Source organism: Pituophis catenifer, unplaced genomic scaffold, assembly GCF_029215685.1.
Source record: "Pituophis catenifer annectens isolate HBS135680 unplaced genomic scaffold, rPitCat1.0.hap2 SCAF_1, whole genome shotgun sequence".
Classification (NCBI taxonomy): Eukaryota; Metazoa; Chordata; class Lepidosauria; order Squamata; family Colubridae; genus Pituophis; species Pituophis catenifer.
This window is the reverse complement of record NW_027256881.1, coordinates 274,102,303-274,128,859: the sequence shown is the minus strand read 5'-3', so window position 1 is coordinate 274,128,859 and position 26,557 is coordinate 274,102,303. Positions and strand designations below refer to the sequence as shown.

Here is a 26,557-nt window from a genome sequence, read left to right as displayed (position 1 = left end):
ACTTTGTTATTTTGGTTTTACATGATGTAATTTTACATTGAGATAGCAACAGTAGCCTTGACAGTTTTTAAAGCAGGCTTGTTGCTTGTTCCTTTAAGGGGTCATTCAGGGATTTGGAAATACTTTTTTGTGACTTGGCCAGCATGGCCCATCCCCTTTCTTGCTGACGTCTGATTCTATCGCACATCAGACTTTTCCCAGTGGAGCTGGAGAATGAGTTCAATGAAAGCTGTCTGCTTGCAGTCTTAAAGGGCTGCAGGCATTTGAATTACTATTTCTGCTGCTTCTGCTTGGCTCCCTTGGAGCGTTAAGCCAGAAACACTATCAGGAGGGATGGTGAGTGCATGGGATCATCTCACAGAACAGGAGTGATCCATTAGTTTCTTCTCTATCAACAGCTTGAGAGGATCTACTGCACGCTTTGAAAGAAGCTATGATCAGGCTCAGTTCTGCAAAGCAAGGAATGAGGATCATCCTGGCTGAATAAAAGTTGTGGCTTCCTAGTCTGAGATAATGGTTTTGTCTGTCCCAGTGATTGCTCTGGGAGCTACATTGGGGACTGCTACTAGCCTCCTTGCCTTATGTGGTCTTACCTGCTTCTGCAAATATAAGCGACCTGGGAAAGGATCCTCGGACAAGGAACGGGATCTGGAGACGGAAAATGCCAAACCTAGCGTGCTTCAGGCACTCCATCAGGTAAAGCAGTGTATTGATTTTGTTCTCCTCTTCTTTCAGAAATGCTGTCGCTTAACAAGTGTAGATTTTGAGCAAGGTCACCTAGTGTATGGGATAATTTAAGATTTACAGCAATTGTCTGTGTTTGCAGAATTTCAGGGTGTAGCGTGACTTCTATACAAAGGAGGGGGGAAGGGGGCTCAGGTGGCATATGGGATTATGAAAGCAACAGCCAGACAGCTTTTGTTTTATGAAAGAGAAAAATGGCATAACAAATATACAGTGACTTCACAGTCAGTCTGATAGCTGGACAGGGTATAATTGATGGAATACTGAAGCTTAGATGCCAGATAGTAATAATGTCTGAACATTGTATAATTCTCATTGTTTTATCTGTAAACACCTATGTCTATATGCTTTTGCAACACAGGAAAGTCTTGTGTGTAACTAGTGTGCTAAATTCTGGGCAAGTGTCAGGCATAATAATATATGTTGGTTAAAATTTAAGACAGACAATAACATCTAGTTTGCAATAAACAGAAACTAATGAAAGATATTAAGACAGCTATGAAGAATATAATGTTATGGCATAATATACATTTAAATGTCCATAACACAGGTTAGATGTAGTATGTTAATCTTCTTGAATCATTTCAGGATTTGAATAATACAGCGTATGGAAAATTATCATACATAGCGTTCACAAGGGAGGGAGAGGGAAAATGACAAAATGTGTGTCATGATACAATCCCGCAGTTTACATAAGTAAAAGTGGAGTTTGAACTATGACATCACCATGTAGCATCATCATTTTGATGTGATACTGGCTTGCTGCAAATATCTACGTTAGCATATGAATAATAGGTGAAAATAACAAAGAGCACTTAGACAAAGATTTCAGTTGTATGGAATGAGGGTTCAAATTCCCTACTAGCCATTTATGGACATGATCAAATAGTTTTCTGGGCCCATATATTCTGATAAAGCAAAAGAGTGTTATTTGCTTTTGCTTTAACATGATGTGCAAATCCACCCATTATAGCTAGTTCAATAAGCCATGGTTAAAAATATTTTTGGTAAGAATTATGTATGAATGCATCCATTCATTCCTGAGTTTAGCTATTTATTTGGAAAATGGTAAATCACACTGTTCATTGGTTTTCTTTCAAGAGATAAATAGAATGTATCCAAAATTCAAATTAGACATTAAAAGGAGTGAAGTTCAAAAATATTCTTTGTTATATTAAAAGACATGAATAAATACAAAAGTATGGATTCTGGGATTGTGCTGTGTGTGTCTGCTTTACTGCATGTGCAAAAAGTGTATGAAGGCTTTTATTTTGTGGGTCCCAGAGTTTCTCAGATTGATGGACTCCTGAATTTGAACCATTTTTTTTCACATTGGGGAGAAGTTGAGAAAAGATTTTAATCCTTTTAGATGCTTAAGATACCCATTTCACTCCATAAAACTCTGGATGGCCTCGTGCTACACTTTTGCGCTTTTTCGATCAATGGAAGATGTTGATCCTTGCTATCATGAATCAACAATTTAACTAATAAAATCCTATCTTGTTGCAGCAGAGAACAAAAGTAATTTGATAATTGATCACTATATTCAACTCAATTATTTGAATTTAACATATTGCTTAAAAATGTAACAATTTGTTCCTGTTTTTCCCTTGAAAAAAAATGCACACACATAAATATGTTGGGATTTGCATGATGCAGCTGCTTTAATGATTTGCAGTCAGATGCTGCATTCACACTCCTGTTCCTTACCAATTCTTCCAAACTGAATCCAAATCAATGAGCAACCTATATGTGTATGTGTGTGGAGCTTTAACACACACACCCCTCCCACACACACACATAGAGCATACATATTAGAACCCCATCCCATTCATGTTGGAAGCACCAAGATACTTCTGGGTTGAAAGGATTAGCCAGTTATATCACCATTGCCTGGAAACACCTGGTTGGAGGCTCCTTTCATATCCCCATTAATGTGCCCACTGAAGTGGTACCTATTTATCTACTTGCGTTTGCACACTTTCAAACTGCTAAGTGGGCAAGAGCTGGAGCGAATGCAAGGAGCTCATCCCATCACACAGCAGCACTCGGGTTTCAAACAAGGGCTTGCTGATTGTCAGCCCGATATTCTAACCATGTGAGCCACCATGCTCCTTCACATTAGAATTATATCTATAGATAATAGAAATAACAGATAGACAAATACATACATCCATTTTCTTGAAATAGATGTTTGAGCTTAATGCGACAAATATTCTGCTTCTTCTGCTGTTTAAAAATGTATGTAAGTCATATATTAAAAACCATGAAATGACAAAAGGGACTAAGACTCACAATAGATAGTACTGGATTGATGGGTTGGAATGACAGTGAGGCAGGAGATGGGGGTGGTTTGCATGAAGGAATAATTTGTTTATTACTATAAAAAGTACTAAGTGGGATCATTTGGGGTGCAGCTCTAATTAGTAGATCTGACTCATGTTGCCTAGCAACTAGGCGGTCCAAATAAACATGTACTATACTTCTTGCATGTTTTTAAAAAGACCTATTGCATTCTAGACATAATACAGCTTTGATCTCTTCTACTGTAAAATGAGAGACCTCTGCTTGGAAAAGTTGAGCCTGGGGTGTGTAGGTTTTTGTTTTTGTTTTAAATTTGTTTTATATGCCACCCTTCTCCAGAGACACAGGGCAGCTTATTTCATACTTTTTGTATATTTATATAAAGTCAGCTTATTGCCCCCACAATCTGGGTCCTCATTTTACCTACCTTAGAAAGGATGGAAGGCTGAGTCAACCTTGAGCCTGGTGAGATTTGAACTTACAGTAATTGCAGACAGCTTGATGTTAATAACAGTGCTTTAGTCTGCTGCGCCACCAGGCTCCTAGTTATCTATTTATATACAGCTTAGTTCAGGGGTGGATTCTACTTACCTTTATTATCAGTTCGCAACAGGATCGCGCTCGCACGCTCGCTTCGCTCGTGCACATGCCTTGCTTCTATGCATGCACCTTGCTTCTCCTCATGCGCAGATCGCCGATGACAACATCCGGGGCGGTGGGCAGGGCCTCCCGCCGGTTTTACTACTGGTTCTTGCGAAGCGGTCCGAACCAGGGGCAACCCACCACTGGCTTAGTTTCTCCATTTATAAGCCATCCCAATTGCTAAAGTGACTCTATGGGACATGCATTATTTTAAAACAAGGGCACAAGCAGGAAAACAATAATAATAAAAAGCACACATTAGACTGTTTTGGGTGGGAGTGGGGTTCTATTAAAAGAAACACTGGAAAAAACGATTCCTTCCATGTAATGACATTTTAGCAATTTAGCCTGATGCCAGATTTTACCTGTAATATAGAGAAGATGATATGTGCATGCTGCTTTAGGCTTTCTTTTCTGTTTTTTCTGTGCTACAGAGGTTCCATGAAAGCCTGTGATTTTAGCTTTACATGAAATAGCTTTTGAGATACTTAAGACCCAATAAATCAAGACAAAGAACTGATCACATCATTGAAATGTGGGCAAGAGAAGTTAAAATTGTGTTACAGTTACAACTACTCTGCCTATTCAGAATCCATCTTCTTAGAGTTAGGTTTCTAATGTAATGGAATGATAGGAAATCTATCCCTTGAATGTGAATCTGTATGTCTAGAGAAACAGACATATTCACTACCCGCCAACACAGTCAATGAGCAAGGATCATATCTAGTGTGAATTGGTGTCATAATTACATGATTAAAGGATCAGCCTGCCTGCCTGCGTAATCCTGATTATTGCTTCTACCTTTAAAAAATGCCAGGAAAATGATTCCTTCCCAAATGTGTGTTTTAGAAGAGAAGCGTCTTCCTTTCAATTCTGAAACTTAATTTGGTTTGTTTGTGTGTGAGGTGTATTTTCATGTCTCTTGTATCCATTTATAACAGTTGCTTTGCAGATGCAGTATAATAATTGCAATAAGTTTTAATCCATTAAAAAGTATCGTTATGTCGAGCACATAGGTTCATGTTTGAATTAATAACTGCGATATCCTTGAGGGAACTAACATTCTATGGTTTGGTTTGCTTGAATTGGGCATGGTTACAACTGGGCAAAGATGTGAACCCATCTTTGTATTTTGTAAACCACAGTTAAGTGTGTTTGGCCAATTGTAAGACCATGGCTTAGTAGGAGCCACAAATATTTCCATGCATTATTATTGCCTGTCTGCATTTGAAATGCCACAAATTGAGACTAATTTTTCTCAAAATTATGGCTTCCAAATGTATTGGTCTTAAACTTGTCTAATCCTAAACCCAAATGGAAGCAATCAAGTTTGGGATGCAGTTAATAAACTAGCAGTTAATTAACATCTAGTTAATAAATGCAGTCTAACTAGTCTAAAACCTAAATATATTTTATTTGCATATTTTTAATTTGTGATGGGTCTGCCTTACAGCAGGATTCTTTCTTCTGCTCTAAGCCAGCAGCTGGTGTTTGTTCAGCCTAGCAGTGATTTATTGCCAATTTTACTCATGCCAAAGGGGGGGGGATCCAAAGTGTTATTTAAAGCCTCAGTATTTTACAGATTGTTCTTATTCAAACTTTCGTTTCAGATAATTTTATTTAACACAAAACCTATCTGTCAAAGGGAACGTAGATCACTTTTTTATGACTGACAGAGTAGGTCATATACACAATAAACAGGAACAGATGCAATGCAGTCGATCATTCCCCACTGTAGTTGTATATGGCTCCCAAAGGGATGCTCTCTTGTTACATGATGACAGAGTGCCACTAGAGTGTCTGGCTTTGGCAGGATGGCTTCAATAAAGTGCCTCATATTTATAAATCCACTGTTACTTAAGTAAGACAAAATACTCCATAATATACAGATACATAAGCTTTGCGATTGTCTAAAACAGGGGTGGGCAACTGTGGCCCTTTTACAAGCTTGGCTATCTCAGGAATTCTGGGAGTTGAAGTCCACAGGTTGTAAAAGGGCCACAGTTGCCACCCCTGGTCTAAAATATCCATTTAGACATTAGTAAAGATAGAGTAGAAACACATATCAGTAGTAAAGTTTTGTTCATGTACAAAACCTTGTTCGAATAGTATTTTATGGACAGGACAATTCTGAGCAGCTGTCAGAATAGTGTTACTCTGAGGTAACATGGTCTGGTACAGTCAATTTCATGGTACCTGTAGTAGAAGGAAAGAAATAAGCCATTTCCCCCCCTCCAAAAAAAAGGGGGGGTTCTCATTTTATTACCTATAAGGGGAGACATGATTGCTTACTGCCAAATCAGGGCCCATTATGGGGAGTAACAAGTGACAATCATTACAATTTTTTCGATGTACACTCTTTGCTGCTTCATCTCTACTCCACCTCCCTAATAATACTCCCTCATCCTCTTTGGAAATTCTGGAAGATTTTGGAAAAATCCTGGCTTGCAGAGGCTGGAAGACAGACAAGAGTGAGGAACCAGAATTTCTGATATTTCCCTCCAAGGATGAAGTCCAAAATTTGTCCTTCAAAGAAAGGAGAAATTAAATAATTTCATACATGATATCTATATATAGAGAGATAATTTAACAACCCCTTTAAAGTTAATAGCTCAGTTTCTCTCCCTTTCTCTCTCTCTCAATAGATGATAGATAGATAGATAGATAGATAGATAGATAGATAGATAGATAGATAGATAGACAAACCATGTGATTAACTGTATTATGGTCTCTCATATTCATTATAAGATGTTCTTCCCTTTGGCTTTTTTTATCTTAAGGCTTGAAGAACATGCTACTTTTAAAATATCTGTCAACCTTGTGCTTTGTTTTAAAACATAAGCAATAATACTAGGACTATTACCATTTATTTATTCAGCAAATTTATATGGCTCCCCATCTACCAATGGGAGTCTCAGCAATAAAAAATATAAACATACTATAAAGCTCAATTAAAAGAACCAGTTTAAGCAAATTATATGTGCTTTAAATTCACTGTGGGGCCTTACAGGATGGAAGCATAGAATGAAAAGCAAAACAAAAGAAAAAAGAACAGAATGATCCATATAATTCTTAGTTAGGTTCTCTAATGGACTAAATAGACAATTATTATTTCCTTAAATAATTAAATAATTATTTAACTTAATTTGGGCAGGAACTTAATTTGTAGAGCTTGCAAGTGGCATACAAGGATTAAACTAAAATACTGCTTTGAACACAATGTGATCCAGCCTTTCATAGCTATTTGGCTACATCTCCCATCATCTTTATTCTTGGCTCTGCTTGGCTATGTTTAGAACTGTAGGATCTGGAGCTCATCGTGGCTGCAAAAGATGCTACAATACAGTGCATTATGAATTAGACAGCTTCCCCACAGACAAGCTGATTGGCAAGGAAAGGACTTGGCTGCACTGAATGCTTCCTCTGGGATGCGGTCTACATGCATTATTAACAAGACAAGAATTAAAAAAAAAGAATGAAAAACATTAATTACACTTCAGCATATGCTTTCATTCTCTCTACTTTGGCTTGAAAGAGAGCTGCGGTTGTGCGGTCAGTAGGCTTAGCTTTTTCACAAGAAAAGAGCAATCCTCAGCATTTTGGAATTTATCTAGAAACATTTGTGAGGGAAGAAAATACCATTTAGAATTATCAAGACTTCCATTTTTTCCCATTCATTCATTCATTCATTCATACTTATGTCCGCACACACATGAAAAATATTTTCAGAACATAAATATGTGCAATATGAATGAATCGGCATTTATTTCAGGAAAGCTTGACATATTTATTACGAATTCAAAGTTTATATAATAAAACATGATTGTTGGGGCTGTGGGGGGTGGGGGAGTTTATTGTGACTCTTTCCTGTTGTTTACTCTAGGGACCTACATGTATGTACTACAAAATATTGAAGCAATTGCATTTTCTGCTTAAATGATTTCTAATCCACATGGTATAGAGCAGTGACGGCTAACCTTTTTGCCATCGCGTGCCAAAAGCGGGGTTCGCGTGGGGGGGTTGCGTGCATGCGTGCCCTCATCCATAATTCAATGCACCCCATCCCCCTGCGCATGCGCATGTGACACACACACCCTGCACTCCCCCCACTTTTGGCACACGATGGCATGGTGGGACTGGAAAGCCCCTTTTTCACTCTCCCCAGGCTCCAGAGGCTTTCTAGGAGCCTGGGGAGAGTGAAAACAGCCTTCCTCCCCCCCCCGGAGGCCCTCCGGAGGCAGGAAACAGCCCATTTCCTGACTTCCGGTGGGCCCAGAAGGTCTGAAAATCAGCTGGCCAGCGTTCACATGCACGTTGGAGCTGAGCTAGGGCAGCGCTCATGTGCCCACAGATATGGCTCCACATGTCAGCTGTGGCATGCGTGCCATAGGTTCGCCATCACGGGTATAGAGAAAAGGAGATGGAAAGAATTACAAGAGAATTAGGAGTAGGGATTGGAATGACTAATTAAAAATAGGCCCCAATGTGTTTCTTTAAGAGGAAAATTCCTTGATTTCCAAAATATGATGAATAGTGGCAGCAATGTACCATTCCTCTCATGTAAATTCACAGTCAAAGGAGCACATTTTGCTATAATAAATTCTAAATGAATGCAATAAAAATAAAATCTGGGTCTTTTTGTTTCAGTTTAATGTTGAGAAGACAGCAGAGCCAGTACAACCCCGGACAATCCTTGGCTTTCCTCACATCTATGGCCCAAAGCCTGTTGTAACCACCTCAGAAATTGTTAACTATGTAGATTACAACTTGAAGACAGTAGAAGAACCAAGCAAGGGAAAACCTGAAGCTCTGGATAAGAAAAGGATGACCATACAAGTCAATGAAGAGCTATTTCTTCTCCCTCAAAATGGTAGGGCCTTTGTTAAATTGCTTATGATTGCTTCTGCTTTAAATGAGGAATCATAATGGATTTTCTTTATAATTATAGAATATTATCCCAGCGCACATGATCAACATAGTAAAAGTATGCAATTAAGGGTCAGGCTTACACTGCACAAAAATATACCATATAAAAGGTGAAATGCACCAAGGCTTTTAACAATGTTAATCTATATTATCTCTACTTTGAGCAAATTATCTATGTAATTGTTCACATCTGGCAAATTCCATCCTATTGTTCAACACCCTTATGATTTTCTCCTTTTCATAGCATCATTTTAAAAAACTCATTTTATTCTTAGGATGGTAGCTGCTATTCAATTTTCTAGGGGATTTGCTAGCAGGCATGACAAAACTTCTAGAAGCATATAAAGAAATGTATTTTGAATGGAAAAATCATTTGCACTTAATTATTTTCAATTTCTTGAGGACAGAGAGCTCTGCCTGTTATACTAATGAAAGAATAAAAGAAACAGTAATTATTTTGAGTAAGCTAGGAGATTTAATTTGGATATTAATAGGTCAGCTTCCTATTTTGTGGTCTACAACCTCCTCAGAGAGTGTGATCAATAGCCATAGTGGCTGAAGGTAATTTAATTTACTTGTGTTACTTTTAAATGATTTTCTATGCAACTGCATTTCAAAGTGATTTAAATTAAAGTATAATACCAGCTATACATTAAAAGAATTTTTATAATGATGTTTTTTTTTAAAAAAAAAAAATCCAAATGTTGTAGGAGAAGAAAAATGAAACTGAACCATTTATCCAAAAGGTAGCCTTGAGTGAGGAGATTGAACAAGCACCTGAATGCTCTAACATTATGAACACCTTACAGATATTAGGATGCAGATTATTCCAGAGAGCAGGTGCACTTAATTTATAATTCAACCCAATCAGAAAGCACCAAGGGAAAAGCTTATGTAGAGAAAACACTCGAATGCACAACAGATGTTGACAGCTCAGTATGGCATTGTGAATCTCTTAATATATATTATTAAGCTGGTTTTAATGACAATAAATGAAAATCCAGTTCTGTTTTTCTGAACGTTTCACACAGAAATTAAACTGATGCATTTATTTCCTTTAAAGAATTTAACTTGCTATTACAATTCAGCCTTTTAAAGTGATTGCTTGCTCATGGATGCATGCACTACAATGGTTGTGAATAAAGAAAGAAAAGAAGGGGAAAAAAACTTAAAAGATTCGTGTCAGATGGCAAATTGGAAATGTTCCTAGGAGTGAGGTGGAAGAGGATTCTGAAATCTTAAAGGGTTTGTCCAGTTTTAACTTTAGAGTTTCAAATGGATCATTTTTTCTGGCTACTCAGATTTTATCCTTGCTCCTATCAGAAACTCTATTCCTTTTAATAGATAGCCAGACAGATAGACATACTATACATTCTTTAAGAATATTTCTGAAATCAACACTTGCCCAAAACACCTTCCTGAAAAATATCAAAAGACCAATGGCTTTAACCTAGTGTTTGCTTGGTATATCTGTCTCCCCTTCTAATATCAAGGGTAACCACAAAGAACTTCTGAGAAATGAGGAATGTTATGAGGAACAGTGTCACCCACTCTCCTTCTATGTTTTGTGGTTGCTTAGGTCTACCATAGCAACCATGTTGCAGATAGGCAAGCTCCTTATTGCAGCTATTTTGTAAAAGATATGACAGGCTGTCTTGTGATAAGCATGTAAGTAAAACAATCTTGGGTGGAATCGAGAAACAAATCTTTGTGCCAATAACAAAAAGATTACCCTAAAGTTATGGGCAGAAACAAAAATAAATGATGCCTTCTAGATATTGTCATTCTCATGAGGTAGATTTGGCCTCTGCATATGGGAAGAGATTGACTGATCAGAGTACAAAAGATGCTGAACTTTCTTTTCCTGGTTCTAGGACTGCTGGGACCCTGCTCAGTTAATATGGGTGTCTCTCTAAAAGATGGGCTTGCCAAGTGGCCCAGCAGACTGTCCCATGCCCTGAAAAAGGTCCTGTTATACCTTACAGCCTTATTACTAGCACCAGCTGTTGAAATGGCATAGCAGTTGAGCACATCCAGCTGAAAAAATAATTACACTCAAGCATCTCTGTTCCCCAGCTATTGGAAGAAATTTTGGCATCCAATTCCTTCCTCTGCAATTCTGAATCTGACTACATTATTTTAACTTGGCATTGTTCCAAATGCTTAGTGTGATTCAAATAAAGCATCAAGAATATCCTTCTTCAACCTTGGAGCACTCAACTACACTGGATATGTGAATACAATTACTGAGCCTTTGACCCTGCAAGTATAAACATCAAGATGGAGATGGAGGTCTTTAGGGAACTACGTTTTATGGATATAGATTATATTAAGAAAGGCTGTTGAAAGGCTGCATGGGTTCTTCCCTCCCTCTGATCATATTCTGAATTAGGGAGGAGTCAATGAGTTTCTTCTCCTATTTTTGCTGTTCTTTGACTTTAAAGAATGCTTTCCTATATATAACAACTGCTTCTGCTGAGTTTCCTCAAGTTCATCTCCATGGCTCTCTCCATAAACTCTTTGATGGCATGCTTTCAAAACTTTTAGAGAAATGACCAATATATGAAGGGCCAACCCCAGAAATACTGGGCAAGAATAGGCATGTCCATAATCTCCCTGTTTAATGTCCAAAACATACATCTATAATGGTGAAGCCAGTTTTAAGCACATGATTGAATTTCAAAAGTAAATATTATGTCTAGCTCATAAAATGCCCATGGGTAGGAGATTAAAGCTGGTGACATGGGATTTCTGGTGGCCATGTATCAAGACCAAGGTCTATTGTCCATCTGTCCTATTTGCCATCAGGCCAAGGATATGTCCAGGAAGCCCACAGCATTCCTGCAACAAATATTTTGGCTCCCTAGTACACCATCATCTTTGATTTCATGATGAAATTTCTGTGATTCATGTGTGATTCTCTGTGTATACATAGAAATCCAAATTTGTAGAGTATAAAGAATGAAGTCAATGAAGCAATTACTTTCTTGAAAGTGGCCATTTACAGAGCAATTGTTAAGTAGTTCATCAACATTTATGCCATAACAAATGTCCAAATTTTCAAAGCATCATAAAACTTTGAGTTACAATAGCAATAGCACTTAGACTTATATACCACTTCACAGCACTTTACAGCCCTCTCTAAGTGGTTTACAGAGTCAGCATATTGCCCCCAACAATCTGGGTCCTCATTTTACTGATCTTAGAAGGATGGGAGGCTGAGTCAACCTTGAGCTGGTGAGACTCGAATGGCCAAACTGCAGTCAGCTGGCAGTTGGCAGAAGCAGCCTGCAGTACTGCACTATAATCACTGTGCCACCACTGCGCCTATCCTACAAATAGGATAGGTAATTTTATATTGAAGAGGGATAAGTGAAACCGTCAGACATTTGCAGCTTTCTTCCACAAAAACTTTGATATTCTCCAAAAGTAGTCAAAATGCATTTTGATATGATAAAAGAGGAAAATTACCATACCCAGAGATATTTTTTTTTCATATTAATTCTAATTTAAGTTTAATTTTGGTCAAATCAAATTTAGCTCTGACGTAATTTACACCTATTTTTTGTCTTGAAGTATAGTTCCTAGATATTACCTCACGTCGTCTTCCAAAAGACCATCCATTCATTTGATATCATGGTTTCAAGTGGAAAGATACAACAACATGCATCAATGGTCATCTTAACTGGAATAGAACACAATTTATAATTAACATTCTTTTGAGTTTTAGGTGGTGTGAAGGATGTTTGTGTCACTGAGCACCTCAGTCCTGAAAGTGCTGCAGGCTGCAATCAAGTCCCAGAACTTCATTATTGTCTGGGCTACAACCGACAGAAAGAAGCACTGTCCGTTGCTTTCCTTGAAGGTAAAGACCTCCAGTTTTGCAAGCTGGTGATTGAAAATGATAGTACTGATAATTATAATTTATTAAACTTGTATGTCACCTGATTCTTAATGTCTCTAGCCAGCTCAAAATAATCAAAGAAATTACAATGCATTCAATAAAATGTAAAAATAAAATAAATGATGGCTAATGCGATGAAACAAGGGGTATCATTCTCTCTCATCAACATCCTGAGTGATGAGCCAGGTCTGCATGGCTCTTCTTAACAACATCAGAATGATAATGTTTGTACGTTAACACCATGGACACCTAGAGAACACACTGCTCAACATAAATATGGAATGTATGATATAAAACAATAAAAAAATATTTTTTTAAAAAAAACATCAGAATGGAGACCATCCAAATCTCTTTGAGGAAAAAAAAAGCCTGACATAGGACTATTCCAGACCTATAAGACTTTAACAGAAGACATTTATATAGTCAGTCAATTGGTGTAGTGGTTATAGGCATCAGGCTAGAAACTGGGCGACTGTTATTTCAAGTCCTGTCTCAGGTACAAAGCCAGCTGGGTGACCATCTCTCTCATCCCCAGGAAGAAGGGTGAGGCAAAAATGTTCTGAAAAATGTTGCCTAGGAGATGGTAGGGACTTATCTATACAATCACCAGGATTCAGGGCTGGATTTAAAGGTATAAAGCATAAAAAAGCAAGGAAAAAGCACATTAAAGTCTATTTAAAAAATCATATAATTTACTTTCCAAGCAATGATTTGCAGGAGTAGCCAATCAAATACTTAATAAACTTGAATGTCTCCCTTTTCTCCTCATTTTACTTTATTCTACATATAAAATTAAACTATTTTTGCATATGGCAAACATAACAGAAAAGAATAAGTAATTTACTAGGTCACATAAAGGTCCAATAAAGGAATCATTATCTTTATCTAATAAATTATAGTTTAATTTACCCTAGTAATAAGCCATGTCTCCATCTATTAGTTCCTTGTCCTTCCCCTCTCTTCTCATACAGCTGACGTTTGAAAAGCTTTACTGGTTTTCTATGATATCTGAATTAGGAAGTAATGGAGGGTAATGCAAAAGAATGTTGGTCACTCTTGATTAAAAAAAAGCAGTGGTATTTCTGTGGGCCTCCAGGCATTGCTAAACTATTATACAATCTAACATCCCTTACTTTGGCCATTCTGGCTAGGACTATAAGAATTATCATTTAGAGACCTCTGGATGCCCCCCTCAATCCCAACACTCCTCCCCACTGTGACAATTAACAGGTTCAAGACTACTATGCCTAATGTGGGCATATATCATTTATTATTTTAATTCAAAAATCAAACATTAGATGTTTTAGAGTGAACATTAGAACATTAATGAACATTAGAGTTCATTAGATGACATTGTTATTCTCTCTCATTTCCTTTACCTCTAGATATTTCTAAATCACCATAAAACCAAGATCTGAACGGCATTAATTACAATTAAATTAAAATTACAATTACAATTAAAGGAAAATAAATATGTTTTCTGCTGCCATTCATTTATGTCAGAATTCAACTCTGTTATCACAACAGCAAATATGTAATCTATATATAATCAGGATGACAGGTGACAGAAGTCTGTAGTTTGACCCATGTCCAATCAAGCTTGCAGAAATAGAAGTTTGCTTTTTTGCATTACATCAAAACCTTGACTTGGCTGTAAATAAAATCAAATCAAATGGTTTCAAGTGGTCTCTTGAAAATATTCTAGCACAGGACTTAAATGATAATTGCATTTTCACCTTTACTCTGCCCCTACCAGTTTTATATGGAACCACAGCAGGAGACCAAAACAATGGAAGTGATTGCTACATCTTAGGCACTTTGGTGAGCAACTCTGGAACTATAGAAGCCCAGACTGTGATGAAGAAGAAGCAAATCCATGTTGTCTGGGAAGAAGCTCTACTGTTTCCAGTTAAGGAGAAGATGCTGCCGGAGGGGACATTAACCCTCACCTTGAGGAACTGTGACAAGTTCTCTAGACACAGCATTATTGGTGAAATTAAACCAAATCTGGCTTCTGTAGGGGAGCAATATGGACCAGTACAGTCTGAGAAAGTGAAAGTCCTTGACAAGGTATTTTCAATTCATTTTTATTGATTATTGCATGTTATATTCTCCTGTTGGGATATAGAATGCTGCATGTGAGTGTCCCTAAACTTAAGAGTCTTAATTAACTTTATTCCATGGTCACAGTGACATTATTAGATTTTTTGAATATTTCACCATGAGCGTATAGAGACGTATTGAACGTGAACCTCCTTGGGTTCCATTCTTGGTCCAATACTCAATATCTTTATGAATGATATATAGATGAAATGGAAGGGATAGAAAGGCTGACAATGTGATACTAATTCCCGATACTAAGTAATTGGCTAATAATTTTAAGTGGTGGTTCTCAACCTTTTTTAATCAGATGCACAATATTGAATATAGTAGCAATTCTGTAGCACACCAAAAAGTATTATTTATTTATTTATTTATTTATTTATTTATTTATTTATTTATTTATTTATTTATTTATTTATTTATTTATTATTCGAACTTCTATACCGCCCTTCTCCTTTCGGACTCAGGGCGGTGAACAGCCAAAATAAAAACATTTATACATAAAGTACAATTAAAAATAGATTTAAAATAATTAGATAAATTTGGCCCATAGTTTAAAAATTTATCAATTTAAAATCCGTATCAAATTTTAAAACCAACCATAAAATCAAGACAGACCAGCTAACTGAAAAAAATAAGTTTTTAGGGCCCGACGAAAAGTCCGGAGGTCGGAGATTACTCGTATCTCTGGGGGTAGATTGTTCCAAAGGGTAGGTGCCACCACAGAGAAGGCTCTCCTCCTGGGGGTCACCAGCTGACATTGTCTGGCCGACGGCACCCTGAGAAGGCCCTCTCTGTGGGAGTGAACTGGCCAGTGGGAGGCTATTGGTGGCAGAAGGCGGTCCCGTAAGTACCCTGGCCCTAAGCCATGGAGCGCTTTAAAGGTGATCACCAACACCTTGAAGCGCACCCGGAAGTCCACCAGAAGCCAATGCAGCTCGCGCAGGAGAGGAGTCACATGGGAGCGCCCCGTTGCTCCCATAATCCCCCGCGCGGCCACATTCTGCACCAGTTGGAGCCTCCGGGTGTACCCCAAGGAGAGCCCCATGTAGAGAGCGTTACAATAGTCCAGACGAGAGGTGACGAGTGCTTGAGTGACTGTGCATAGGAGTCCCGATCCAGAAAGGGGCGCAACTGGCATATCAGGCGAACCTGATAAAAAGCCCCCCTGGCCACAGCCGTCATATGCCCTTCTAAAGACAGCTGTGCGTCCAGGAGGACGCCCAAGTTGCGGGCCCTTTCCGTGGGGGCCAGTGATTCGCCCCCAATAACCAGCGATGGCGTCAGCTGGCTATACTGGGATGTCGGCAGCCACAGCCACTCGGTCTTGGAAGGGTTGAGTCGAAGCCTGTTTCTCCCCATCCATATTAATCCTATATACTTATTTTTAAACATGTAAGTCATGGTTTGAGAAAAAGTTATGAAATTTTTAAGATCGCTGCACTGTATTGAATATACCTATTATATAGAATATACCTAATACAAAAAATGAAAAAAAATAACATAAGAAAAACAGCCTATGTCACATGGCACATTAGTTGAGAACCACCTTATTAAAAGACAGGATCAAGATTTAAAGTTATCTTGCTAGGATTAAGACAAGTTCAAAAGAATAATGTTCAGTGAAGAGATATGTAATGTTCAGCAAGAAAAATCAAATGTAGAAATACTGGGGGAATCTATCTTGCTGTGAGCATTGTGGGAGAGACTTCTAGCAATCATAGAAGACCATCAGTTGGAGAAAAACAATTAGGATAATTGTAATACAGACTTGGAATGCACTAACAGATCACACACACAGCTACATTGTCCTCTGAACTGGTTAATCCATGCAAATATAATGAACTCACCAAACTCCAAAACATGCCACTACCAACTGATATGCAAGAAAAGGAAAATCAACTACCTTAGCCCAAGGAGAGCAACTATATCTGTAACTATGCAGAAAACCAACAGGGTGGGGACTTTCTGGGTTTGATTCCAGACGGCAAGCACTACGGCTTTTCAGCAGATGCTTGGAGGTGCTAAAGTTGAGATGCTGCTACTAAAGTCTTACTATTCTAGAAAAATTGCTTCTGAACCTAGGAGAATCCTAGCAAGTGGCTAATTATACCTCTCAAACAGATGGCCTCAGTCAATTTACAGATGGTCTCCAGGAACATACGATACCAAGAATGCCAAGAAATTGTTTGTACATAATAAGTGCAAGATATACTATCCAGTTATATTGAGCAACTGACAGCCATATTTCTCATTGATTGGTCTTCTTCAAAAATCCTCTGAGATTGTAATAAGGTAGAAATGCTATTCCCAACCTGAAAAGAGCAGATTAACATGCTTGGAATTGTGTCCTCATTTTGCAATTTAACATATAGAAAGAAAGGGTAACTCACAGGGGATCTCAGAGACTGCTATCAAATTGTAAACCAAGACAGAAGTCTTGAATGAAGTTGAATCATTAATCAGATGCGAGGCAGAAAAGAGATTTTTAAAAAAAGAGCACAAGGAAAAGAAGCAATATTTTTGGTACTGTATTTCCCAGATGAGCTTATTAGGTTTGTTGAAAGTTAAAGTTGTATGATAATATCAGTTTCAAGCTTTGATCGGAAAATGATTCAGTTGAATCCCCTTCTAATTGCTGAATCAAATTGATGTATCAATCAAATTGGGTGCCTCTGAACACCTTTCTATATACAGAAACATACATTTTTCCAATCAGATATATGATTAATATTCAGCCAATTTAACTACTGAAATTGAGTTGAACTGATAATTTAGAATGATTTTGGATGACTTGAATAGCCCTGCTGAAAGTTTTCCATGTCGTTTCAACAGTTTCATTGAAAAATGCCAGATTCTTCTTCACTGTAATTCTGTCCTGCAGATTTAAAAATGGACTTAGTAAATTCATTGATTTCCAAAAAGATGTATCACATCACAGTACTTGCTGGTATCACCAAAATATAAAACTGTATCTCCTGCATTCTACCAACTAGCTTAGAAATAATAATTGTAATACAATTTCAGCATGAGTTTATCACTCATTTTAAGGACAGACTCCAGTTAGAGGAATTGGTTTAGAAGTAGATCTATCATGAAAGGCATTTGCTTCAATACTGTAAGAATATTTGAGGGCTTTTAGAAATGGATAATAACAAATATGTTAACCCATGTAATAAAAACATTTTTTATTCTGATGAAACACCACTAAAATGAATGCAAAGTGAAGAATGCTTGGATAGTTTACTGCCAGACACCAAAATGTCTTAGCTCAGCTTTGCAAATATTCAGTGCATTTCTTAGCTTAGCACTGATGAATTGAAGCTAAAGTCTATATTAGAATGGGTAGTCTATTTTTCCCTCCCCTATTCATAGATTAAATAATAATTGGACAAATCAGCTGGAAGTATTTTGTCAATTGGACAAAATATTCAAATGAATATTGGGATGTGGGATTTAACTCAAGAGCCAAATCAAGGATGAAGAAGTATCAGTTCTACCAGAATCAACCATTGCCCAATCCCAAGGCCAAGAACAGCAGAGCAAAACATCTATTAAACAATAGGAGGTGTGAGATAAAGAACCACAGAATTTAAACTACAGCTAGTATTGAAATTTCATGTAGGCAAAGGTAACCAATTGTTTTATAGCTTTTTCCTAGTATGCAGTAACAATTCTTATCTGATCATGCTGCATCTTGTGTTTGAAAGTGTTAAACTGAGTATAACCCTAAAGCCTAATTAGGCCCTATGAGTTATTTAGTTAGTCTATCAAGGTCCTGTCATCGACAATATCATGACATGAATTCACCATTACTATGTGAATCCTTTCTGTAGCCACTTCACATTTTGTATTTCTTAACTGATAGGATATAACTGTACTATTTGTCATATTTCTGCTGTTCAGTAAGATCCAATAAGGTCCATGAATTGGATTACAGATTATTTCTCACTATTGTCTATAAATAAAATGAGTTGTTGGAATAATAATTGAGCTACTCTATGTAGTGCAGCAGTCCCCAGCACCGGGGACTGGTTTCATGGAAGACAATTTTTCCACAGATGGGGGGATGGTTTCAGTTTCACTCCCTTGCCTGCTGCTCACCTCCAGCTGTGCGACAAAATTTCTAACAGGCCACAGATCACTAATGTAGTGTATCTTTAGCTAATATTCTATTACTGCCCACTGTAGTGGCAATCTTCAGTGAATGGCAAATAAGACATTTTGTTTTACAATGGCAACCACTTTTCATTTTTCAGCATTAAACAACTCTGCCAAACAGGCCTTTTTTAGAGGGGGAAAAACCCAAAATGATATATCTCTACATGAGAACTCTCTTGAAAGAATTTCACCATATTCCCAAAATAAAACTAAACTAAAATAATAGATTTCAAAATTTTAAAAAATTATCCCTTTTGGATGAAAGCAGTGGAATCCATTGTTTATAGTCTGGTTTATTGCATTTTGAGGGTATTTATTCAAGCCAAGATGAGATAGATGTTTCAGTGGTATACATAATTTGAGCTGAATATATTCTTCCTTATCTTTCACTCTGAATTCTCCTGAGAAAACTGAGTTTTAAAAATGTCATTGGAGCTATTCCAGGCAAAAAAGACTTTCAAGAATACATCTACCCTCAGAGAGGGGAAACCATGTCTGTAATAATCTGGGTCATCTAGTCAGAAAAAAAATTCTGAAATATTTATACCTCTCTAAATAGCTTTTTCTTGTTGCCTTGCCAGTTTTTATTTTTTATGCAAGATATTTTATGTACTATGGCTAGAGTCTGCTCTTATAGGACATCAGATTTACTCTTAAATACTTTATACTCTTACATATACTTTGGGGATTTCCCAAAGTATGTGCAAAGGCAAACTTTCCTCTTGTGTATTTTGATTACATGATACTTGGTGCTCTGAAAATAACATTGCCGCTAGTACATAGGGGGAGTGGGAGTCCCAAAGCTAATTGTGTATGATGCTCTGAACTTATTTTTAGTAACCTGTTCCCATTTTTAATATAGAATTAATACAGTGAATATTTATTTCCAGTTTCCTTTCCCTTTTCTCTTCCTTTCACCTCTTATAGATTTACTCTTCTATCCACCCCTTGCCTTCCAGTAGACGAGTCCTTATTAAATTAATTTGTGACTTTGAGATCAACTAACAAATAAATTTTAACCTGCTGAATATAAAGAGCCTTGGTAGCGCAGCTGACTAAGTGCTGTTAAAGTAGCACCAGCTGCCTGCAATTACTGCAAGTTCAAATCTCACCAGGCTCAAGGTTGACTCAGCCTTCCATCCTTTCGAGGTAGGTAAAATGAGGACCCGGATTGTGGGGGCAATAAGCTGACTTTGTATATAAAAAAAAAGAACACCATTTAGGGGAGGCCTAAAGCCCTACTAAGCAGGATATATACAAAATATGAAGGCTATTGCTTAACGCATTGTAAGCCGCCCTGAGTCTCTGGAGAAGGGCGGCATATAAATCGAACCAATAAATAAATAAATAAATAAATGTAGGCAAATATTTTTTTTTATTGTTAGTGGGATTGACTTGCCTTCAAGGGTTTGTGCAAAAAGAAAAATGAATGAATGAATGAATGAATGAATGAATGAATGAATGAATGAATGAATGAAATAACAGTGAAATAATGATTCACATAGCAGTGAAAAGGCTGCTATGTGAATCATTAGGAAACAAAAGAGAAATTTAGAAGAATCACTAGCATTCTGTAGTCATCCAGAAAGTTCAAGAAAGATGTATCAGAGATTGCCGAAAATGAACTTACAGCAAAGGACTTGAGTAAGATTATGTTTATAAGAATTGCTAAATTTAAGAGAGTTGTTGAATTATTTACTAAATATGATAATTCAGACCAACATCATATTTTTCCCCAGGTATCCATTTATTCTTTACTAAGCTTGCCAATATTTCAATCTGGACTCACTTCACTAGTATATATATAAGCCAAAAGTTAGAAGTATGCAATGTTAATGTATGTTTTAATGTTATTATTGTATTCATATTTATTACCCCTAATATATTGTGTTAAAATTACAATAATAACATTATCCATGTATTGGCATTATTATACTGTACTTATTTGTTGCACTAATTAATTTGCTTGGATGGATTGTGTTTGTCTTGAGCCATGTGTGACAGTTATGGGTGGCACAGGCTATTGCAATATTCCAAGAGAAAATTTAGTGCTTTCACCAGTGGTTCCCATTTTTTCTCAAGGGCTTGTTCTAAGACTTTTCTCACCCCTGAAGAGAGGCAAAGAGATGTACAAGTAAAAAGCCCCTCCACACACACACACACACAAACATACACATTCATATTTGCTACAAAACTTGATTCTCAATCAATGAAACATAATTTAGATGATTTTATTTGTACAACTAACTATGAATTGGAGGAACTAAATCTAATCTGGGAAACTGGATCCAGTACTTCATTTCACTTGATTTCAGGTTTTGAGATGATGTCAAGTTTTGAAGCTTTGGCAACCAAAACCCCACCCCAAAGGACTCTACCATAAGTGAGGTGGACAGTCATCACTCCCTATTACATTCTCTATGGAGTTATTTTTCCCCATGCATTGTCAGCTCACCACTTCCTCTGAAGGGTAGAATGACAGGAATGTACTTTGAGCATCTACTTTGCCTCTCCTGAAGAAGTAAGAGATAGAGCAAATGAATCAGAGTGTACTTGTGAGTCCTCTAGATGAAAGACTGAAAGCTTGATTTTTGCTGCTGAGGAAGATGACGCAGAGAAAGGGATTTATATGAGGCTCTTCTGGGCAGACTGGATTTGAAAGCTAGCAATTCTCTCCCCTTGCTATAAATCAGTGTAGATGTTTATCACACAAACATGACATAATCAAGATGCTTTACCTGAGAAATGCTGTTTCTTCTTCTCAGTACTGGAAAATATATTATAATTACCCTGCATAACACCTGCAAATTGCTATCACTGAAGCAAGGAGTGAAACTCATACTTTTCCAAAAATGATGAAACGTATCATCAATAGAAGACAATGATCACTTTAAAAAAAAAAAGAATATTAGAAGAAATGTATTGTAGATTGAAATTTAGAAATAACATAATTTGGATTTAAAAATTAATGTGCTGAAGAGTGTGACCAGTAGACCATTCAATGCCTGTTCAATTTACTATTCAAGTCCAGCTGTTCACGTTTTACCTCTTCCTGATATTTCTCATTAAAATAATTGTTTGGACTGGACTATGTCAGATAGATAACTTTTCTTTGATAGCCCTTAAATTAAAGTCATGCTAGGATAAACACACTCTGTAGGCACTCGTTTTCTTTCTTGCTGGCAGCAAAATTGTTATACAACATTATACAATATACCAATATAACATAATAAGCAAGACAAAAAAACTTTAATATCAAAACTTTAACCAGTAGATTGAATAAAATTGTAGCCTTGCTGCAGGATGACACTTCATACAGAATGACACTTCACGACTTTGCCTAATAAAATAGCAGACCAGAGAAATACCACCAATAAGTACATCAGAAATGTTCCCCTATTCATTCCCTATGGACTTCAGAAGGAAAGCTCCTTGTTCCACCTGGTTGCTAGGAAACCCGCATCCAGAGTTACTAGGTAGCTGCACATTCATGACTTTCATGGCTTCAAAATACCTTGAAGATGCTACTGAAAGATAACCCAGAGTTTGTAGCTTTGTAGCATGCTTTCCAACCATGGTTGTCTCTGCATTTATTTTAGTTCTGCAAATACCCTGTTTAAATCTCACCACAGGCTAATGTAAACAAAAAACAGAAGCCTACATTGGAAGAAAGATGAAATGTGTATTGATCTTTACATCTTGATACAAAACAAAGCTGTGTTTTGTGATGTGTGTTCACCTTTTATATTCTACTGTACAGATCTTTGTCTTTTCCACATATCTCATTCTGTGGCTGTCAGTCATCTTCTTTGTGTAGAAAAAGGTAAAAAATATATTGGGCATTCCTTTTTTGTTCCTCCCTGAACTGCAGGAACCAGACACAGGCTATGGAGAAGTTCTGCTTTCTATCAGCTATTTGCCTGCTGCAAATCGCCTGCTTGTGGTACTTATAAAAGCAAAGAGCCTTCATTCCAAACAGCTGAAAGAACTCATTGGAAAAGGTATGGGAAAAATAAAAGCCTGCTATTGAATGCTACCAACTGAAATATTTCTTTTAGGTTTTTTTTTTTTATGCTAAGGACACTATTTAGTCACATATGTGAGATGGGCAGCTGGGCAGCTGTGTACAGTATATATATTGTATATTGTATTTTGTTAGTTCATATAAGGAGGCCCTGAGCCAGAATGATGCTTCTGCTAAGATTCAGTAGCTGGACCAGTGGTGGGTTCCTCCCGGTTCGGTCTGGTTTGGCCGAGCCGGTAGCGGTGACGATATGACATCACCGAACCGGTTCTCCCCCCCCCCGCCCTCCCCCCCCGCCCCCCTCACCCCCCCCCACGTTATTCTTACCTTTTATTTGGTCCCACCTCCAATCTATTGCTGCCTCCTGAGTCCCAGCTGATTACTAGAGGGAAAAAAACTGTTTAAACTCTTGCCGCAGGGCTTCAAAGGGCCGTCCTACAGCTGATCAGTGTTAAAAGCAAACAAATGAGTCGGGTCGTAAGTGCAAGGACCTTCCAGAAATGACTCTGACCAGCTAGCCATGCCCACCTAGTCACATGACCTCTAAGCCACACCCACAAAATAAGCCATGCCCACAGAACCGGTAGTAAAAAAATTTAGAACCCACTCCTGAGCTGGACTATATTTGAGCCTCGGTTTCCATCTGTCACTTTGAAGTAATAATATTCTCCTAACTGGCCAAGTTTCCCAAGATTGTGCAGATGCTGTTCTGAATCATTGCCTGGACATTGCAGTAAAAGATTGGACCTAGAATTTGTGATTCAATCCAGAGTAGATATGATTGTGAACAAACTCATCCAATGCTAGCAACACAGCCTGTTTTAAATAAAAATGCACTCCCTCTGTGAAACCAGTTTTTCAATGACAGATGAGAATGAATAAATGAAATGAGGAAGATGATTGAAAGAGAGGAGGGATAATTTCTTCATGTCACCCATCCAGGCATTTCTTCAGCCAAACAGCTGTTGGTTTCTTTCCATCACACTTGATAAATGGAGAATCATGAATTACAATGTTTAGATATTGGAGTGAAACCAAGGAGACCCAGACTGAAGCCCCTAGTTGACCACAATACTCACAGTGTAACTTTGGGCCTATCTGTCTCTCAACTAAATTTGAGATCCATCTCATCTGGTTGATCTAGGAACATATTTATACAGGCTTAAATTAAAGTTGTTAAGATATACGCAGTATGATTGTTCACAGATAATTTTTCCTTTTAGTATTTTAAAAGCTACAGTTCAGCAGCTATTTTTGGCTGGACTGTAAGAACTGTGTCCAAGACTTGAGAGGGCTACAGATTCTGCTTGAGAGAAAGCTTGAGAGGAAGATGTGATACATATGCAACAATAAATAAATAAATCATACTTACCCATATTGTTGAACATTTTTTGGTAAACTGGGGAATATGCAATTTAAACTGTAAGGACAGACACAGTACAATTTATTCTCCTTTTTCTAACTACATGTTCTGAATAAAATGAAAAAGCACAATCCTTAGCTGTTCACAGCACCTGTCAGCTTGGCAAGTGAGTATGCGTGATAGAATCTCACAGCACAGGTAGAAAGGTTCACAGTCTGGGGAATTCATTTGTGAGCCTGGGTGTATATGTGTACATATGCATGCAAAGGAGAGTGGGGGGAAGAGAGGGAGAAAGGGAGAGAGAGTCTCAATCAGTCAGTCTCAGGGCCATATTTTAAACTATTTTCTGAAGGAGAATTGAACAATCTGATTTACAGTATTAACTTCCCACATCAGGTAGACAGCGGTACTCAAATTCAAAGAAACATGAGACTACCATGGGGAAGGACTGGAGAAGTGATTCCTATTGCTTATGTGTTTTGAAGCTTACATAACTGAAGAGAATAGAATATATATGTATAAATAACACAAGTGATTATGTTTAAGAATTTGTGTGTGTTTATAGAAACGTGGGCACTGCTGGCTCAGGATCAATCCACTCTTATTGTTGGCCCATGAGATAATCATCCTAGACATCTTATCAATTGCCACATTCAGCCTTCAGGGCAAATATGGCTGCCTATTCCTTTTTCCGCTAAATATTAAGAATGATTAATGCCTCTAAAAGTATCCAACAGATTAGTGCACTTAATCACTGTTGGTCTGTACAGATGTGGGTAACATGATTAATATGAGCCAAAAAATTGAATGGATCAGATTCTAAATGGCAGAGTTTTTAGAAATAAAAACTGTAGTATATGATAAAAGATTATGTTTGGATGTGTGGATATGTGTGGATTGCATGTATGTCCTTAATGTATTTTTTTTTCATGGTGTTATGTAATTAATTCAAAACTTACATAGAACTTATGTGTAAACTCTCTGATGGGGTCCATTCAAGAATTCTTAAAGGTGTCAGATGTAGAATGGGTAGAATCAATAACTGAAAAAGAGCAAGCTTTGAGGAAGGAAAATCAACTAGCATTCAACAAAGATAAATCCTGCTTTACCAACATTCTGGATTTTGAGAGTATCAGCAGATATGATCCTATTGATACTATATATCTAAATTTTCAACAAGCATTTGACTAAATTCTATATCAGAAGCTCTAGAGTAAATTTAGTAGATGTGGGATAAGGGGGTTGATCCTTTTATGGATTGCTAAGTGGTTAAAAAACAAAAAGCAAACATGCATTTTCTTTTTTTCTTTCTTTTTTCTGCCTCAGCTTCAATTTTGGAGAATTTAGGTTGGCCTGGTTTTTTTGGGTGGATTTGTAAATATGATAAATAATAAACAAGTAACAATAAAAAGACATTTCATATAAATAGTGTCTCAAAAAGAAAGTACTTAAGACTATAAAATGGCACTGTCAAATTTTAACAGGAAACTATGGTATCAATTTTCACAATATGCAGCTTAACACCTGTGACTGTGTGGGAGCTATCTGTGATCTGTGAGTTCACCACCTGTGGAGATTAGACATGGGAAGAAACTTAATTCAGGTCTCTCATTAGCTTCTTAGTCCTCTTCCCATGTCTCGTACATAGTTTGGTCCTTGGTGATGGTTGACATTTTCAAGAAATTCTCAAGGTATTTGTAGTCAGGAGGAAGATAAAAATGCTGACATCTGAAGATTGCTTTCTTATGACCACATCTTATCCCTGTCCCTGCAGATATATCTGTCAAAGTGACACTGAAGCACCAGGCCTTGAAACTGAAAAAGAAGCAGACAAAGCATGCAAAACACAAGATCAACCCAGTATGGAATGAGATGATCATGTTTGAGGTACCCCATGATCTGCTCTGTGCTTCAAGTGTAGAGCTGGAGATGCTAAGCCAGGATGCTGATGGGCAGAACCGCTTACTGGGCAAGTGTAGCCTTGGTCTGCATGCTGTGGGAACCGAGAGGAACCACTGGGAGGAAATGCTGAGGAACCCCAGAAGGCAGATTGCTATGTGGCACCAACTTCACATGTAGATAACAAGGTGGAAATGGTGATCCTGTCATGTTCAATAACCTGGTCTCAGATCTAGAAAAAAAAGAGTTCTGTTTAACATCCCAAACACGCACACATCATGAATTGAATCCATTCACGTGATTAAGCACAAGTCTTGTTTATTAATACTGTTCTTAACTGTGTTTTACTAAATAATATTGTTGAAATGGGCTAGTCAAAATGGCAAATAGTTCATTGAGCCATGATAATGATCGGCGTGTTGGATCATTTCTTCAGCTTCTATTTCTAGCCATGCACAAAGGATTAATTTTATTTTTCGCTACTTAA

At 37.4% G+C, this 26,557-nt stretch overlaps 1 protein-coding gene across 1 annotated transcript; it reads left to right on the top strand.

Moving 5' to 3' along the window:
- Positions 1–513: 513 nt before the first annotated feature.
- On the top strand, positions 514–26,250 carry SYT13 (synaptotagmin 13). Its single transcript, XM_070931222.1, has 6 exons — positions 514–696; positions 8,338–8,560; positions 12,347–12,481; positions 14,295–14,590; positions 22,656–22,785; positions 25,946–26,250. The coding sequence occupies exons 1-6, from the start codon at positions 514–516 to the stop codon at positions 26,248–26,250; spliced, it is 1,272 nt and encodes a 423-aa protein (XP_070787323.1).
- Positions 26,251–26,557: the final 307 nt, after the last annotated feature.